The sequence below is a fragment of the Rattus rattus genome, chromosome 4, assembly GCF_011064425.1.
Source record: "Rattus rattus isolate New Zealand chromosome 4, Rrattus_CSIRO_v1, whole genome shotgun sequence".
Taxonomy (NCBI): domain Eukaryota; kingdom Metazoa; phylum Chordata; class Mammalia; order Rodentia; family Muridae; genus Rattus; species Rattus rattus.
The window spans coordinates 39,455,354-39,473,181 of record NC_046157.1 but is presented as its reverse complement, the minus strand read 5'-3'; the positions used below and the strand labels follow the sequence as shown (position 1 = coordinate 39,473,181).

The 17,828-nt window shown below is 39.1% G+C and overlaps 1 protein-coding gene and 1 pseudogene across 1 annotated transcript; both read left to right on the top strand.

Moving 5' to 3' along the window:
* Positions 1-5,903: 5,903 nt before the first annotated feature.
* LOC116898317 (60S ribosomal protein L31-like) lies at positions 5,904-6,218 on the top strand. Its single transcript, XM_032899656.1, has one exon. It carries the CDS (start codon positions 5,904-5,906, stop codon positions 6,216-6,218), a length of 315 nt encoding a protein of 104 aa, XP_032755547.1.
* An 8,914-nt stretch (positions 6,219-15,132) lies between these two features.
* Positions 15,133-15,505, top strand: LOC116897914 (annotated as a pseudogene).
* The last annotated feature ends 2,323 nt before the right edge of the window (positions 15,506-17,828 follow it).

Below are 17,828 nucleotides of genomic sequence, written 5' to 3'. Positions count from 1 at the left end.
GAGGTTTAGAGGGCAGCAGCAGCAGGAGCTGTCTGGTTCCTTGGATGTTTCTGCATGTGCTAGGATGTCTTAATTCTGAACCTTTTCAGTCTCTTCATGGGGAAAAGTTTTCACTTTAGGTGTTAATTTCATTTCTTATCTACATTGTTTTTGCAATGTGTCTTCTTGCTTTCACTTTCAGAATAGAATTCTTACCACTTTCTCCATAAGTACTTTAAATATCCTCCCTGTACACATATTAGGATCCCACATGTGTGTCATTCTATAAGGATCCGAGTGAAGCTTCTATTCTTGGCTCCTTTGTCTAAAGATGCTCCTTTGAATATATTGCTCTTGTCTCTTTGAGTCTTCTTCCTCTAATTTATACTTTTAAATCGCTATACATTTGTTGACTTGGGTTTGATGAGAGAGAAAAAGACAATGGTAGGCAGTTTTGGATATATCCTTTGGAATTTCAAATATTTCTTTTCTTTTCTCAATCTTTTCATCTCCTTTCTTTCTTTCTTTCTTTCTTTCTTTCTTTCTTTCTTTCTTTCTTTCTCTCTCTCTCTCTCTCTCTCTTTCTTTCTTTCTTTCTTTCTTTCTTTCCACCACCAGTTTATCTAGTCTAGTTAAAACCCAATTTGGTTTGGGCATTTATTAATTACAGCTGTCCAGAAACTCACAGAAAAACATTACAAATGTATGGTATGAAGGAGTTAACCAGACACCCTACAGTATGCTGTATTGATGTATTGCTTTTGAATTAAAGCAGTCTCAATATCATTCTGACCTTCAGCCTCTTTCATAAAAGCGAGAGATGGAGACTAGAGATGAAATTTTAATGTGAAAGGTATCTTCTCCGAACCAAAAGGAAAACAGCTAAAATTTTTTTGAGACAGGGTCTTGATAAGTATCTCTGGCTGGCTTTGAACTTGTAATTTCCTTGCATCTGACACCTGGCAACAAACTATATTAGGTTTGAAAACAGCATTCTTATCACCAGCAATGGAAAGCTGAATCCTGGGACATTTACATAAATATACCTTGTGAAATCCACACTTACCTTATTTGTCATTCACTTCCCTATTGCCTGTTCCTACCTCAGCCTTTTATGTTGTCACACTTGACACCAGTATTCTGTGTCCAGTGTATAAATGACTGAATTCAACAGCCTCTTAGAGCCCTAATCAGGGCTTATGATGGATCTTTCCTTATGATGGATCTCATGCTTATACTATGTTAAATTGATTTAAATGCTTTTATCCTGTCCTTGATTCTTTGGCCTACATGGGACCCCAAGAGAACTGGGATTGTTTTCTATTCCCTACACTTATTCTCCATTGATTTTCCTTAAAATATGTGATAATCTTATGGTATCGTCAACATTGACATCATTTGTTGTCCTATGTGGGCATTACATAAATTTACAGTGACATTCTCAATCCTTACACACGTTGTTCTTCATGTGCTTATTACAGTGTTCCTGTCCTTTAAGAGGAAATGTGCTGGGAGTGAGAAGTCTTTGGCTCTGATAAGTGGTTTTACTGTGCTCTTGCTGTGTGCTTTGAACATACTGTTCAACATCATTTAGCTTCTAGAAACACTGGATCAGAAAACCACTTTAAAGTCTTTTCATTATTAGGATTTGGTATTCCACTAATTTTGAACAAGATAGGAGCTTAGCCTGAATTCTATAGGCCATTCAGATACCAAAAATTGTGCTTGAATCTGTCAGACAGTAGACAGTCAATAGTTTTCATGCATGAAAACAGCTAGGATTAAAATTTATGTTTATCAATCAATCAATGAACAAGTTGCTTAAGTAGTACCTACTTTGTACCAGACACAATCCAATTTATGGAAAAAAACAGTAAATCTTCATGTGACATACCTTCTAGAAGGGAAAGATGTGAGTAGCAAAATGTGTATTTAAGTAATCCTCAGATTCTACAAGGAAGCAAGTAAATGAGAAACAGGACACGAGAGGTGGGACATCTAGCAAAGGTAGTCTTTGTGATCTGAAAGAAATGAAGATTTATAAAAATAAAACTGAGAGTTCTAGTTGGAGATAACAGTTAGTGTAGAGGCTTTGAGACAGGAACCTTTAGGGTTCTAAGGAAGTGTGTAGAGCTATATTGGGTATAGTGATGGGGGAGAATTTTGTGGTTGGGTAGGACAAAGAGGGAAAATCCCCTAAACCAAAAAAAGCCCAGATTTTACTCTAAAAGATTTTGTAGAGTTTGCCTCAGATTTTGTAGAGTCACCATCCCAGACCTCAAACTATATTACAGAACAATAGTGATAAAAACTGTGTGGTATTGGTACAGAGACAGGCAGGTAGGTCAATGGAATATATTGAATTGAAGATCCAGAAATGAACCCACATACCTATGGTCACTTGATCTTTGACAAAGGAGCTAAAACCATCCAGTGGAAAAAAGATAGCATTTTCAGCAAGTGGTGCTGGTTCAACTGGAGGTCAGCATGTAGAAGAATGCAAATTGATCCATTCTTATCACCCTGTACAAAGCTTAAGTCCAAGTGGATCAAGAACCTCCACATCAAACCAGATATACTCAAACTATTAGAAGAAAAAGTGGGGAAGAGCCTCGAACACATGGGCACTGGGGAAAATTTCCTGAACAAAACACCAATGATTTATGCTCTAAGATCAAGAATCAACAAATGGGACCTTATAAAATGGCAAAGCTTCTGTAAGGCAAAGGACATTGTCATTAGAACAAAACAACAACCGACAGATTGGGAAAAGATCTTTACCAATCCCACATCTTATAGAGGGTTAATATTCAATATATACAAAGAACTCAAGAAGTTAAACTCCAGAGAACCAAATAATCCTCTTTAAAAATGGGGTACAGAGCTAAACAAAGAATTCTCAGCTGAGGAATATTGGATGGCTGAGAAGTACTTAAAGAAATGCTCAACATCCTTAGTCATCAGGGAAATGCAAATCAAAACAATCCTGAGATTCCACCTTACACCAGTCAGAATGGCTAAGATAAAAAACTCAGGTGACAACAGATGCTGGCGAGGACTTGGAGAAAGAGGAACACTCCTCCATGGTTGATGACATTGCAAGCTGGTACAACCACTCTGGAAATCAATCTGGAGGTTCCTCAGAAAATTAGACATTGTACTACCTGAAGATCCAGTTATATCACTCCTGGGCATATACCCAAAAGAGGCCCCAATATATAACAAAGCCACATGTTCCACTATGTTCAGAGCAACCTTATTTATACTAGCCAGAAACTGGAATTATAAGAACCCAGATGCCCTTCAACAGAGGAATGGATACAGAAAATGTGGTGCATCTACACACTGGAGTACTATGCAGCTATCAAAAACAATGGCTCCATGAAATTCATAGGCAAATGGATTGAATTAGAAAATATCCTGAGTGAGGTAACCTAATCACAGAAAAACACACATTTTATGCACTCACTGATAAGTGGATATTAGCCCAAAAGCTCGAATTAACCAAGACACAATCCACAGACCACATGAAGCTCAAGAAGGATGACCAAAGTGCGGATGCTTCATTCCTTCTTAAAAAGGGGACAAAAATATTCATAAAAAGAGATTTGGAGACAAAGTTTGGAGCAGAGACTGAAGGAATGGCCATTCAGAGCCTGCCCCACCTGGGGATCCAGATATATATATATATATATATATATATATATATATATATATATATATATATATATACAGCCACCACACCTAGACAATATTGATGAAGCCAAGAAGTACATGCTAACAGAAGCCTGATATAGCTGTCTCCTGAAAGGCTCAGCCAGAGTGTGACAAATACAGAGGCTGGTACAATCAATTGCCTAGTAGCAATGTCAGGCACAGAATGTCTTCATATATCTTGTGTTCCGACAGAGCTACCACTGTTGAGGATGTTTCCTTGACTAAGGACAACCCTTTATAAAAGTAGAGGGCTCAGGATAGGAAATAAGCCCCTTAACATTTAGTGATAAGATGACCAAGTGAAACAGAAGTCGTTTCACTATCTTGATCTAGGGAGAATGTTGTAGATGGTGAGCTATGAAAGTCATAGCCAGATTGGTTGGATGCACTTGAGAGGCAACAAAATGAGAACAACAAACTATGCACTGGCTTTTTACCAAGAACAGATGCATTGCAGAGGGTTTGGAATAAAAGCCATGGGGGTGATATGGGAGCTAATAGAACATGAATCATAGCCGAGGAAGAAGTCAGGTTTGTGAGTGAAGAGGACCAAGAAATGTGACCACAGGAAAAGGGAGATCTATTTATTTAGGAAGGAGAGGGATGGCCATGGGAGAACATTCTTCAGCAGATAATGGGTCACTGGAGAGGTACTACATGGACATGAGTTAAATATTTTAGAGAGATGAAGTTTTATGAGTCTCCTCAATCAAGGCTATTTAATTTTAATTTTTGTTAAGATGGCTTCAACATGAATGGTTTCAGGGTTAGAAGGTAATTTCTGTCGTTTCCTTTACAATAATGCTGCGCCTAGAATCTTGGTGCTTTTTGTGGCATATGACTCTGTAAGACTGTGGTTTTCTTTCTACTAAATAAAAACACCAGAAATAAGCACTTCAGAGGTTTCTTGGGGGATACTAACACAACCCTTATAGAAATAAAACTTCATTAACTGTTTTTACACATAAAGGGAAAATGGATATTTTCTGAAAGATAAATGGAAGTACCCAATTGCCCATAATGCAGCTTTTATTTCAGCCTTAAAATAGTCTAAATAATAAAGGATTTAGGGGAAGAGCTTACGTATTACCCAACCTTTTGTCTTGGTTTGAAGAATCTGCTTATCTCAGAGCATGCGTCTCATACATATCTAGTGAATTAAATTATAAGACGGAAATATCAGACAACTTCCTGTAGATTGTAGAACAAGACTGAAATAGCTCTAAGAATACCCATTCTAGCTTTGTAGTTTAGTCCTTGATGTGTTGGCATGGATGACGATTTCCTGACAAGGATCTATCCAGCATGCGAATGAAGAGAGTTGCTGAAGATCACATACAACTTATCTTTTTATTCTGCCTAAAGTCACGGAACAGTATCTCCACTTCTGATGTCCTCGTGAGTTTCCTTCCTATTTCCTATTGTAATTTTACTTGTAACCCTGTTCTGATATCTGCACTTTATTTCAGCTCCAAAGCTCAGGATTCTGTATTTCATTCTAAACATTTTATTCCTTAGCACATGTTCTAAATAGGTTGTTATAGTCATAAGGATTTTTAAATTTCAGAAATTGAATTTATTCTAAAGTTCTGAGAGCCATGATCCTCCCTCAAAGTGATTTCCATTGCCCTAACTTGTTAGAACAACATTGAAATTATGTCTGGAGAACATTCTCTAGATGTGTGTCTCTAAGTGTTCTTTTGTCTTATTAGCCTTCTACTGTAATACGTGTTTTTTTTCTCATACCCCCCCTTTTAATCTCAGGTGGTTAAGTGCAAAATAGGGTTGTCAGAAGATGTGTTTTTTCCAACTGTAGAGAAAGTTTTGGAGTTTTGTGTCTTGCAGAGGCCACTGTTGATTTGGAATGGATAAGCTTTGAGATGTAAGAAATTTTCACTTTATTGAAACAATTAAAATTAATGTACCAAAGTATTTGAGTTCAGCATTTATCTCTTGCCCATTGAAAGATTTTTGCAATTAAGAAAATCAAGTTAAAAACCCTCAATGTTTTTCAAGAATAAGAAAACTGACATTTTTTTCCTTTTATAGAATATTGACATGTCTATTAAAATTATTGTAGCTTTTTAGTGGAGTCAGGTTGTATATTAAAAGATAAAAATCTAAAGTACAAGATCTATAGTCAATCTTGGCATCAAAGCACCAGGAATCATTAAGAACTAACTCTTGTCCAACTTGGGCCCAGCAGTATGGCTCCTGCAAAGAAGGGTGGTGAGAAGAAGAAGGGCTGTTCAGCCATCAGCGAGGTGGTGACCCGAGAATACACCATCAACATTCACAAGTGCACCCATGGAGTGGGCTTCAAGAAGTGTGTTGCTCGGGCACTCAAAGAAATTTGGAAATTTGCCATGAAGGAAATGGGGACTCTGGATGTGTACATTGACACCAGGCTCAGAAAACATAATGAGGACCAGGATTCACCAAACAAGCTCTACACACTGTTAACTTATGTTCCTGTTACCACATTAAAAAATCTACAGATTGTCAATGTGGATGAGAACTGACCTGCTGAATGTCAAATAAAGTTTCAGAAATGCCAAAAAACCCAAACCAAACCAAACCAAGCAAACAAAAAACCCTAGCTCTCAAAGCATAGTCCACACATGGATAGGAAAGTGGGGTTTGCTTTATGAGATTATGAACTTGGATGCCACACTTGGCAACACATACAACCACCCTAAAATATTCATATTATTTAAACTTGTTAAGGTTTCTTCTTTTGCTTTGTTTGTTAAATATTGGCCCCCAGGGCCTGGGTAACCCCAGGGATCAGAGAATCTGTACATACACAAAGTAATGCTATGTGACCATGCTCTTTCATTTAAAACTATTGGCTGAATAAAGTTGCCAACAGCCTGCAGCTGGGCAGAAGAGAGACAGGTGGGGTTTTGGTGCTTTAAAGGCTTATTTTAAATATAAAGGTTGTGTGTCTTTTATCTGGGAACTGAATAACCAGAGGTGGCATAGAAATTCCCAATTGAGTTTAAATAATTATTACAACAAAGTTTACACATGAGGACAAATCCTAAGTGAGAATTGGAAAAGGTTTGTTCTAGCTCCCTAAACTAAGAAAACCAACCACCTAACATCTTAGGATCATTTAATATGTTAATAATTTAAGATAGTGCAAAGGGAAAGTCATTATTAATGTGTGATAAATGAGGAGTTGGATGAAATAATATGTAACCACTGAAATTGTGTTTAATTATGTGTTTGTCACAAAAGCTTCCATTGTACTATCAGGTAAGCAAGCTGTGTATGATTTTTAGACACAATGCAAGGAAAATACAGCCAGAGAACATTCAACAATATCCAGACAGTGATGGTGTCTGATATCTGCCACACTTTTGTACATCTAATGCTTCTGTAGTTGATGTGTTACTTAAAAAAATAGTTGATGCATTTTTATTTTATGTATAGAAGTGTTTTGCCTGCATGCATGTAGACACAACAAATGCATGCAATGCTCTCAGAGGTCAGAAGAGGGCGACAGATTCCTTTAAACTGGAGTTTCTGAAGATTATAAACAGCCACGTGGGTGCTGGGGATTGAACCTAGTCCTCTTAAAGAGTCGTCAATGTTCTAACCTCTGAACCACCTTTACAGCCTCTGATGTGCTAGTTTTAACATTAGGAAACAGTGAAACACGGTTGCATACACTACTCAGTTTTATGATCATGACTTAGCTGTGAATACCAGTCACTATGGCCTCTTGGTATCTTCCCTTCTAAAAACACTCTCTGTGTTCGTTGAACCGTTAGGTATCATTTGCTCTGAATGTAGCCTGACCTTGTAAATCCTGACTTTGCAGCTTTCTTAGATAAAAGAGTTTTGGAATGCTTTTCATAAAACCAAGTGAACTTCATAAAAAATTATTTCCCTCTATATTTAGAAACATATTTAGTTTGAAAGCTTAGCCAAAATCTAAATATGAGGTAATTTGGTTTGGTAGTTATAAAGCTATTGGTAGTGTCTGATCTTAGCTTCTTTTTTTTCTCCTTAGTTCCATTCTGAAAATGGGCTAATTTTTCTTGGACTGATGAACTTCACCTTAAATTGATTCTGAGACTGTGACCTATGTAATAATATTGTAGCATAGTCTGCCTACTTCCAACAAATAATTCGGTACAAAATTGGTGAGTATAAAACTAAGTCGCCTCACAGGAAAGTTTAAATTTGCTACTAACAATTCTTTGTTATATAGTAATCATTATATAATTTTTCACTGTGAGATATTCATGCACTAAAAGACATGCAATGAAAACTTGCTATGGGAGAGATAAGATATATTATGGACTTAACATATAGATATTCTAATTCATTAATTGGGAAAAGAGGGTGTAAATGAGATCTATAGATTAACTACATATACTAACATATTTAGCTTGACAAAGGACATGCACTTTGGTTTGTTTCCACACAGCTCTTGGAGCATAGTATGATCAAGAAATGTTTGTCAGATTGCACTACCTGAGTACCCAGCTATACCTCTCTTAGACATATATCCAAAAAATGCTCCAACATATAACAAAGACACATGCTCCACTATGTTCATAGCAGCCTTATTTATAATAGCCAGAAGCTGGAAAGAACCCAGATGCCCTTCAGCAGAGGAATGGATACAGAAAATGTGGTACATCTACACAATGGAATATTACTCAGCTATCAAAAACAATGACTTTATGAAATTCATAGGCAAATAGTTTGAACTAGAAAATATCATCCTGAGAGAGGTAACCAATCACAGAAAAACACACATGGTATGCACTCATTGATAAGTGTATATTAGCCCAAATACTCAAATTACCCTAGATGCACAGAACTCATGAAACTCAAAGAGGACCAAAATGCGGATGCTTCACTCCTTCTTTAAAAGGGGAATAAGAATACCCTTGAGAGGGAATAGGGAGGCAAAGTTTAGAACAGAGGCTGAAGGAACACCCATTCAGAGCCTGCCCCACATGTGGCCCATACATATACAGCCACCAAACTAGATAAGATGGATGAAGCAAAGAAGTGCAGGCTGACAGGAACCGGATGTAGATCTCTCCTGAGAGACACATCAGTTTATGGCAAATACATAGGCAAATGCCAGCAGCAAACCACTGAACTGAGAACGGGACCCCCGTTGAAGGAATCAGAGAAAGGACTGAAAGAGCTGAAGGGGCTTGAGACCCCATATGAACAACAATGCCAAGCAACCAGAGCTTCCAGGGACTAAGCCACTACCTAAAGACTATACATGGACTGACCCTGGACTCTGACCTCATAGGTAGCAATAAATATCCTAGTAAGAGCACCAGTGGAAGGGGAAGCCCTTGGTCCTGCCAGGGCTGGACCCCCAGTGAACAGGATTCTTGGGGAGAGGGCAGCAATGGGGGGAGGATTGGGAGGGGAATACCCATATAGAATGGGAGGGGGAGGGGTTAGGGGGATGTTGGCTTGGAAACCGATAAAGGGAATAACATTTGAAATGTAAATAAGAAATACCCAATTTAATAAAGATGGAAAAACATGTTTGTCAGAGTGCCAGGACTTCCGAACTGTTGCTTCTGACTGAGAATAGACTGTAATGAACTGCTGCATGTTCTCCTTGCCATTCCTTTCCCCATCCATGATAGACTTTAAACATGCCAAATATTTAAGAAAAATGTGTGATGGATCTGAGGCCACCGGACTAAAGGAGTTGTGGAGGATAAGACCACACTCTCTGAGGGCAAAACAGGTCTTTCCCTCAGTGGACAAGCTTGACAGGAGTGGTCCAACTAACAAGAAACTAGAGCTGGGCTCTGGCACAGCCACTAACTGGAAATCATTACAGTTAGGGTCGTCTAATTTTAGCTCTCAGGTCCCCTCACAGGTTTCTTTTAGCTGCAGAAGTAGCTTTAAACCCCAAAGGAAAAACCTATCCCTGTCGCTCAGGAGGCAATGACATGCAATGCCTTCACTTAATAAAAGTCTCTGTCCTCTTCATTTCACAAAAGAATGGCTAAGTTGCATTTTAAAAACGCCACTAAAATCTTAAAACTTCTTCTTTTAGTTTGTTTTTGCAGAGTAGCAGAAATTATCCATTGAGATATAACTAAGTTGACAGCTATAAGTTCTAAGATTTGCAAGAATGGTGCTTGCTGGAAGCATGGCTCAGCACTTGAGTACTTGTTTCTCTTTCAAGAAGACTGGAATTCAGTTCCCAGCACCCACACCAGACAGCTCATAGATACTTGTACCTCACGTTCTAGGGGACTTAATGTCCTCTTTTGGTCTTCTTGGGCCCCTTCATTTATATGGGACACAAACATATAAACATAAGTTAAAAACAAACACATACCACACACACATACCACACCACCCAATACAACACACACACACACACATACATACCACTGTACACACACAACACACACAATACACACACACATTCACGTATAAAACACACACACACACACCATACAACGCACACACAACACATTTAATACACACACAATTTACATATAAAACACACACACACCACACAACACACACAAACCACACCACACACAAACAAGACACATAGACACAGCATACTGCACTATACACACAAACTAGACACTCACCACAATTTAATACACATACACAGAAATACATAACACACACATACACCACACACAATACACACACATACCACACACCACACCACATACACTCACACATTATAGACACACATACACCACACACGCCACACAACACACTCACAGACCACATACCACAGAGACACAGATACATACACACACACAGAGACAGAGAGATATAGAGATAGTGACAGTGACAGAGAGAGACTAATGCACACACACTCATGCACTCTCTGGTTCTTATTTTGTATTCTCCACACTCCTTCTATACTTGACCAGCCAAAAGAACATCACTAGGTACAGACTCTGTCATGAGATAATTTCTCAAGAGAACACAGGCACATACATTTATTTTTTAACTTTTTATTAGTTCTTTGTGAATTTGACCCATGTACTCTCATTCCATTCATCTCTCCCAGCCCTAGAACGTGCCCTTATCCCTTGCAATCTCTCTTCCTCCCCAACAAAGGAAAAATGTCATTATGGAAGCTGTGGTATGTCACAGTGTGTCCTACAGTACAGCCTTTTGACCATACTTCTTTCCTAGCAGATGTTCATTGCAATGGCTTTTGATCTGGTAGGAGGCTTCTGGCCTCTCATTATCTATCATAAATACTGGAACCTCACTGGGACTCCTCTTGGATGTCACTCTGAAAGCTGAACAAAAAGACTGTACTGCTGGCCAGTAGCTACATGGGGGAATGGTTAGTAAGACCAGTTAGTGAGAAAAGAAACTATGGAAGCCAAAAACCAAGGTTAGTATATCTAAGGACTTTCCTGGATTCTGGAACTATGGACTAGGTCTTTTATGGATTAGGACTTTGTTTCCCCCTTAGCATGTGTTGGGGCCTATATGCTGTGTTCTAAAGTGAGAATGTTGCCTCTAACATTGTATTGGTTGTGCTAAGGTCCCAGGACCTGTACAACTTTGTACCTTGTGCCCCCAAACTAGAAGCGAAACTAATAGCCTGCCCAAGATGTTTTATTATAATGATGGAAACTGGAGTAATACAATATGGAATACACACAAAATTACTTATGCCATGTTTTGTTGGTTCACATAAGTCACAAATCTAGCCAATTTCAAACAAAGGGGAATTGATCCCTACTTATTGATGGAAAGAATTGCTTGAGTGTAAAATGTGGAGGAAATTATTGATTGCCATATTTTCAGACATTCTATCTATCTGTCTGTCTGTCCATGATCCATCCATCCATCCATCCATCCATCCATCCATCCATCCATCCATCCATCCATCCATCCATCCATCCATCCATCCATCCATCCATCTATCTATCTATCTATCTATCTATCTATCTATCTATCTATCTATCTATCTATCTATCTATCTATCTATCTATCTGTTTATCTTTTGATCCAGTAATCCTAGAGTCTATCCTTTTCCTTGGCCCTTTGTCCATTTTCATGAATGTGCTAGTTCAAAGTTGGCCTACCCATTTCAGGAGTTATATCCCCTTATTTTATGTTCCTTTACTTTTATATTATTTGTCAACATTTTAAATCATGCTTAATTATATTTGTATACTTCTCCTATCTAAAGGTAAATAGCTTTCAAAGACTTTGTAAAGCAGTGATTAGGAAAATATTAATTAGTCAATGTTGAAAACTAAAATACTTCTACAAATTGTACATTGGGTATTTGACCCTCCCAAAAAAAGCCCTTAAAAACTTTCTGTATTTTATTTCCCAATATACAGCCAGTGAGTAGTTTACTAAAAAATTCTAGCCATTTGAATAAAAACTTATGGAGCATATCAATTTAGCTACCAGACTAAAATACACAAAATCAAACTTAGTAAAATTTAATTGCTTCTCAAGTACAAAAGGTTAATTTTGTATTATTGAATTTTCTAATGAGAAAGTAAGTGAAAACAAGAATAAATTCAAATTAATAGTCATAAATATTCTTTACTTTGAAATTCAAATGTTATAGTTCTAATTCTGCATGGCAGAGATACTGAGAACCAAGATTTAATAAACATTCAAGAGGTGATTGTGGTTGATTTTTAAATTAAGGCAGCAGAACACAACATTTTAGAGTAGTTGAGATGTCATGCTATTTGGAGACGACCAACCTTTGTTCGTTTCTGAAGGTTTCCTGTTCATAGATACTAAGCTAGTCTACTGTCATTAATTACTTGGATCTTGAGAGTAGCCATTAGAAGGAAATGCTGTAACTAGAAGTTCAAAGATACCCACTTCTCCTTCAGTAGAGGGGATGAAGATAGTAATAACGGTCTTCTAGAGTTTCCTGATGAATTAGAGGAGCTAAGAAGAAAAAGTAACAAACTCTCACCTGGGAAGTAGGGGCACTTCTTATGTGTTTTTGAGAAGTTAATAAGATAATGTAATCCTTTTTCTTATTCCTATTTTGCTTTTAGACCAAAATTCACGAGTGTTGTACATTAGTCACATGGGAGATTGTTAGAACTCAACAAGCTAGACCCTACTGATAAGAATTTGGTTTATCATCTTTAGTCATAAGAAATGCAAATCAAAACAACCTGAGATTTCACCTCACACCAGTGAGAATGGCTAAGATCAAAAACTCAGGTGACAGCAAATGCTGGCGTTGGGATGTGGAGAAAGGGAACACTCCTCCATTGTTGGTGGGGTTGCAGACTGCTACAACCATTCTGGAAATCAGTCTGGAGGTTTTCTCAGAAAATTGGACATTAGAACTGCCTGAGGATCCAGCTATACCTCTCTTGGGCATATGCCAAAAGATGCCCCAACATATAAAAAAAGACACGTGCTCCACTATGTTCATCGCAGCCTTATTTATAATAGCCAGAAGCTGGAAAGAACCCAGATGCCCTTCAACAGAGGAATGGATACAGAAAAATGGTACATCTACACAATGAATATTACTCAGCTATCAAAAACAATGACTTTATGAAATTCGAGGCAAATGGTTGGAACTGGAAAATATCATCCTGGTGAGCTAAGCAATCACAGAAAGACATACATGGTATGTACTCATTGATAAGTGGCTATTAGCCCAAATGCTTGAGTTACCCTAGATGCTAGAACAAATGAAACTCAAGACGGATGATCAAAATGTGAGTGCAGATCGCTCATGAGAGACACAGCCAGAATACAGCAAATACAGAGGCGTATGCCAGCAAGAAACCACTGAACTGAGAACGGGACCCCTGTTGAAGGAATCAGAGAAAGAACTGGAAGAGCTTGAAGGAGCTCGTGACCCCATATGTACAGCAATGCCAACCAACCAGAGCTTCCAGGGACTAAGCCACTACCCAAAGACTATACATGGACTGACCCTGGACTGACCTCATGGAGGTTGCAATGAATATCCCAGTAAGAGCACCAGTGGAGGGAAGCCCTGGGTCCTAAGACTGAACCCCTAGTGAACTAGATAGGGCAGCAAGGGGGGAGGGTTGGGAGGAACACCCATAAGGAAGGGGGGGGGGAAAAAAAAAAAAAAAAAAGAATTTGGGTTTATAATTTCAAAATATAGTAAGGGAATAAGTCACTTCATTATGCAGTTGCTACTGGTCCAAGGCCCTTCTGAAAACTATTGGTATAGCTGGTCTCTGACAGAACCAATTCTGTATTTGTGTTGGTAGAATAGAGCAGAAAGAACCAAGAAACTCATTAAACTCTGGCAATTAGACAGCCTTGAAAGTATGAGTTCTGGACAACAAAATGCAGACATAGATTTATATTCCTCCTTTTGTTGCTACTTATGGCCACCATGACTTCCAATTTGCATTGTTGCCTTCCAGAGCATTGAATATAAGTATTAACTATCCATGTCGTTTGTTACGAGCTTTTCTCCTTTTAGGAGGTTGTAGCACCCAAGCTGAGGCTTGAACTCTGTACCTTGTGACTGACTACTCACTTCATGAATTTGACTTGGGCTGACCTGTTACATAGGACAGACTGTGTAAAATCAAGCACCATGAAATGGCCATGGGAATGATATATTTAAGGGGCAATGACATGTAGTCACATGCTCATGTTCTTGCTCTTGTTACGTTCCCGAGTCCTTTAACCAAACATATACCTCCAGGGAGCATAATTAACATGTTTGGCCTGGTTATAGGCTTCATTTGTCAGTACAACTAAAGAGTCAGCTACTCCAATGTCCTCTGAGCTCTGGAGCCTGAAGTTGGACAATGTGTCTGTCTTAAAAGAAGTATTATTGAAATATGTATCTAAAAGAATAAGACAGACAGATAACTATTGTGTGTCAGATCTCAGTGGTAGAGCGCTTGCCTAGGAAGCGCAAGGGCCTGGGTTCGGTCCACAGCTCGAGAAGAAGAGTGCAATCGATCCATTCTTAACACCCTGTACAAAGCTTAAGTCCAAGTGGATCAAGGTCTTCAACATCAAACCTCGTACACTCAAACTAATAGAAGAAAAAGTGGGATCGAGTCTTGAATACATGGATACTGCGGAAAATTTCTTGAAGAAAACACCAATGGCTTATGCTCTAAGATCAAGAATCAACAAATGGGACCTCATAAAACTACAAATTTTCTGTACGGCAAAAGACACTGTCATTAGGACAAAACAGCAACCAACAGATTGGGAAAAGATCTTTACCAATCCTACATCTGATAGAGGGCTAATATCCAAAATATACAAAGAACTCAAGAAGGTAGACCCAAGAGAGCCAAATAACCCTATTAAAAATGGGGTACAGGGCTAACAAAACATTTTCAGCTGAGGATTATTGAATAGCCAAAAAGCACCTAAAGAAATGTTCAGGTTGTTGTGGTCGCTTTGCCGAAGTCTGCGGCATGGTTGCTTCCCGCCGCCATGAAGTGGATATTTAGAGAGGACCCTTTCGCTCATTTCTACTGAATCAAAAGCGTAGAATCCACTAATCAGGCGAAATACCCTGACCCCGAGGTTCGGTGATGCGTGGAAAAAAGTCTCCGGCTCTCAGATTGTTGACATTGACAAGAGGAAGTACTTGGTCCCATCTGACATCACTGTGGCTCAGTTCATGTGGATCATCAGGAAAAGGATCCACCTTCCTTCTGAGAAGGCCATCTTATTTTTTGTGGACAAGATAGTCCCACAGTTCAGCCTAACAATGGGGCAGCTTGACAAGAAGAAAAAAGATATGAATATGATAGTTGGATTCTTATATGCGACTTACAGCGGAGAGAACATGTTTGGCTTCTGAGACCCTTGCTGGGCTAGGTGCAGCCTTCCTGCTTGTGTATCTTGTAAGTAACTGGCTGTTCTCAGTTACTCTGCCAGAGCCTCCACAGAGACCTACTAGTGCATCTGTAACTGGATTTATTTCTTACTATATTTTATTTCATTACATTAGTAAATTATCATACCAAGTTTTATTTTCAATTTTCTTTTATGCACTGTCCTCGTGGCTCTATGCTCCAGGGAACCTGTCTTCTGGGAATCATATTTAATGAAGATATTTCTGAAATGAAGGGTGGTAGGTGTGGTATTAAAGTGAAAAGGAGGGCTGTTGCATTGTTCTGGACTATGTGCGAAGTGTTAGATGGCTAAGTATTAAAAACACCCAAATCAAAACCTTAGCGATCAGAACACTTGCTTCACTAGATTTTTTGCCAACTGCAAACCATGTTGCACTGAGCTAATCTGTTCTTTCTGAGACTATAAAATAAATAATTAACAATAAAGCTTCCATATAAAGGCAAAAAAAAATGGTCAACATCCTTAGTCATCAGGGAAATGCAAATCAAAACAACCCTGAGATTTCACCTCACACCAGTTAGAATGGCTAAGATAAAAAACTCAGGTGACAGCAGATGCTGGCGAGGATGTGGAGACAAAGAAACACTACTCCATTGTTGGTGGGATTGCAAACTGGAAATCAGTTTGGAGATTCCTCAGAAAATTGGACATTGAACTACCTGAGGACCCAGCTATACCTCTCTTGGGCATATACCCAAAAGATGCCCCAACATATAACAAAGACACATGCTCCACTATGTTCATAGCAGCCTTATTTATAATAGCCAGAAGCTGGAAAGAACCCAGTTGCCCTTCAACAGAGGAATGGATTAAAAAATGTGGTACATCTACACAATGGAGTACTACTCAGCTATTAAAAACAATGACTTCATGAAATTCATAGGCAAGTGGAATGAACTAGAAAATATCTTCCTGAGTGAGGTTACTCAATCACAGAAAAACACACTTGGTATGCACTCATTGACAAGTGAATATTAGCCAAAATCTTGAATTACCCATGATGCAATCCACAGACCACATGAAACTCAAGAAGGATTACTAAATTGTGGATCCTTCACTCCTTCTCTAAAAGGGGGACAAAAATATCCAAATGAGCACATAGGGAGGCAAAGTTTAGAGCAGAGACTGAAGGAATAACCATTCAGAGCCTGGCCCACATGTGGCCCGCATATATACAGTCATTAAAACTAGAGAAGATTGATGAAGCTAAAAAGTGGATGCTGAAAGGGACCAGATATAGATCTCTCCTGAGAGACACATCCAGAGCATGTCAAATACAGTGGCCAATGCTAGCAGCAAACCACTGAACTGAGAACAGGATCCCCTTGGGGGTCATTAGTGTAAGTACTGAAAGAGTTTAAGGGGTTTGAGACCCCATATGAACAACAATGCCAACCAACCAGAGCTTCCAGGGACTAATTCACTACCGAAAGTCTATACATGGACCGACCCAGGGCTCCAATTGCATATGTAGCAGAGAATAGTTGGGGCACAAGTGGAAGGGGAAGCCCTTGGTCCTGCCAAGGTTGGACCCTCAGTGCCGGGGAAAATGGGGGAGCAGTAAGTATATGGTGGGAATACCAGTATGGGAGAGGGGGCAGGAGTGGATGAGTGCTTATGGACAGGAAACCTGGAAGGGGAATAACATTTGAAAAACATGTAAAGAAATATATCTAATAAAAAATTTAAAAATATTTTATTAATTTTTAAATTAATTATTTTATTTATTTACACCCCAAATGTTGCCCCCTCCCAGTCCCCCATCTTAGAGATCTTCAACCCATCCCTTCTCCCCTTCACATCTGAGAGGGTACTCCCTATCCCCGGGAATCCCTCTTTCCTGGGCCATCAATTCCCTACAGGATTAAGGGTAACAACCTCTCTCACTGAGGCCAGAATAGGCAGTCCTCTACTACATGTGTCCTGGAGGCCTTGGACCAGCCTGTGTATGCTCTTTGGTTGGTGGCTTAGTCTCTGGAAGCTCCCAGGGGTCTGGGTAATTTTACACTGTTGGTCTTCCTATTAGGTTGCCCTTCCCTATAGCTCCTTCAATCTTTCTTTTAACTCTTCTGTAGGGATGGACATTCTCCATGGGTCAATGCTCGGCTGTGAGCATCTGCGAGCCATGTCTGCAAGCACAACGTAGTATCAGTAACAGTGTCAGGTTAGGTGCACCAATGGGATAGCCCAAGTTTGGGCAAGGACACCCAGAGCCAGGGATGGCCTCCCTGTCTCCTGGACCCTCCTACAGGCTTGTGACAGGATTG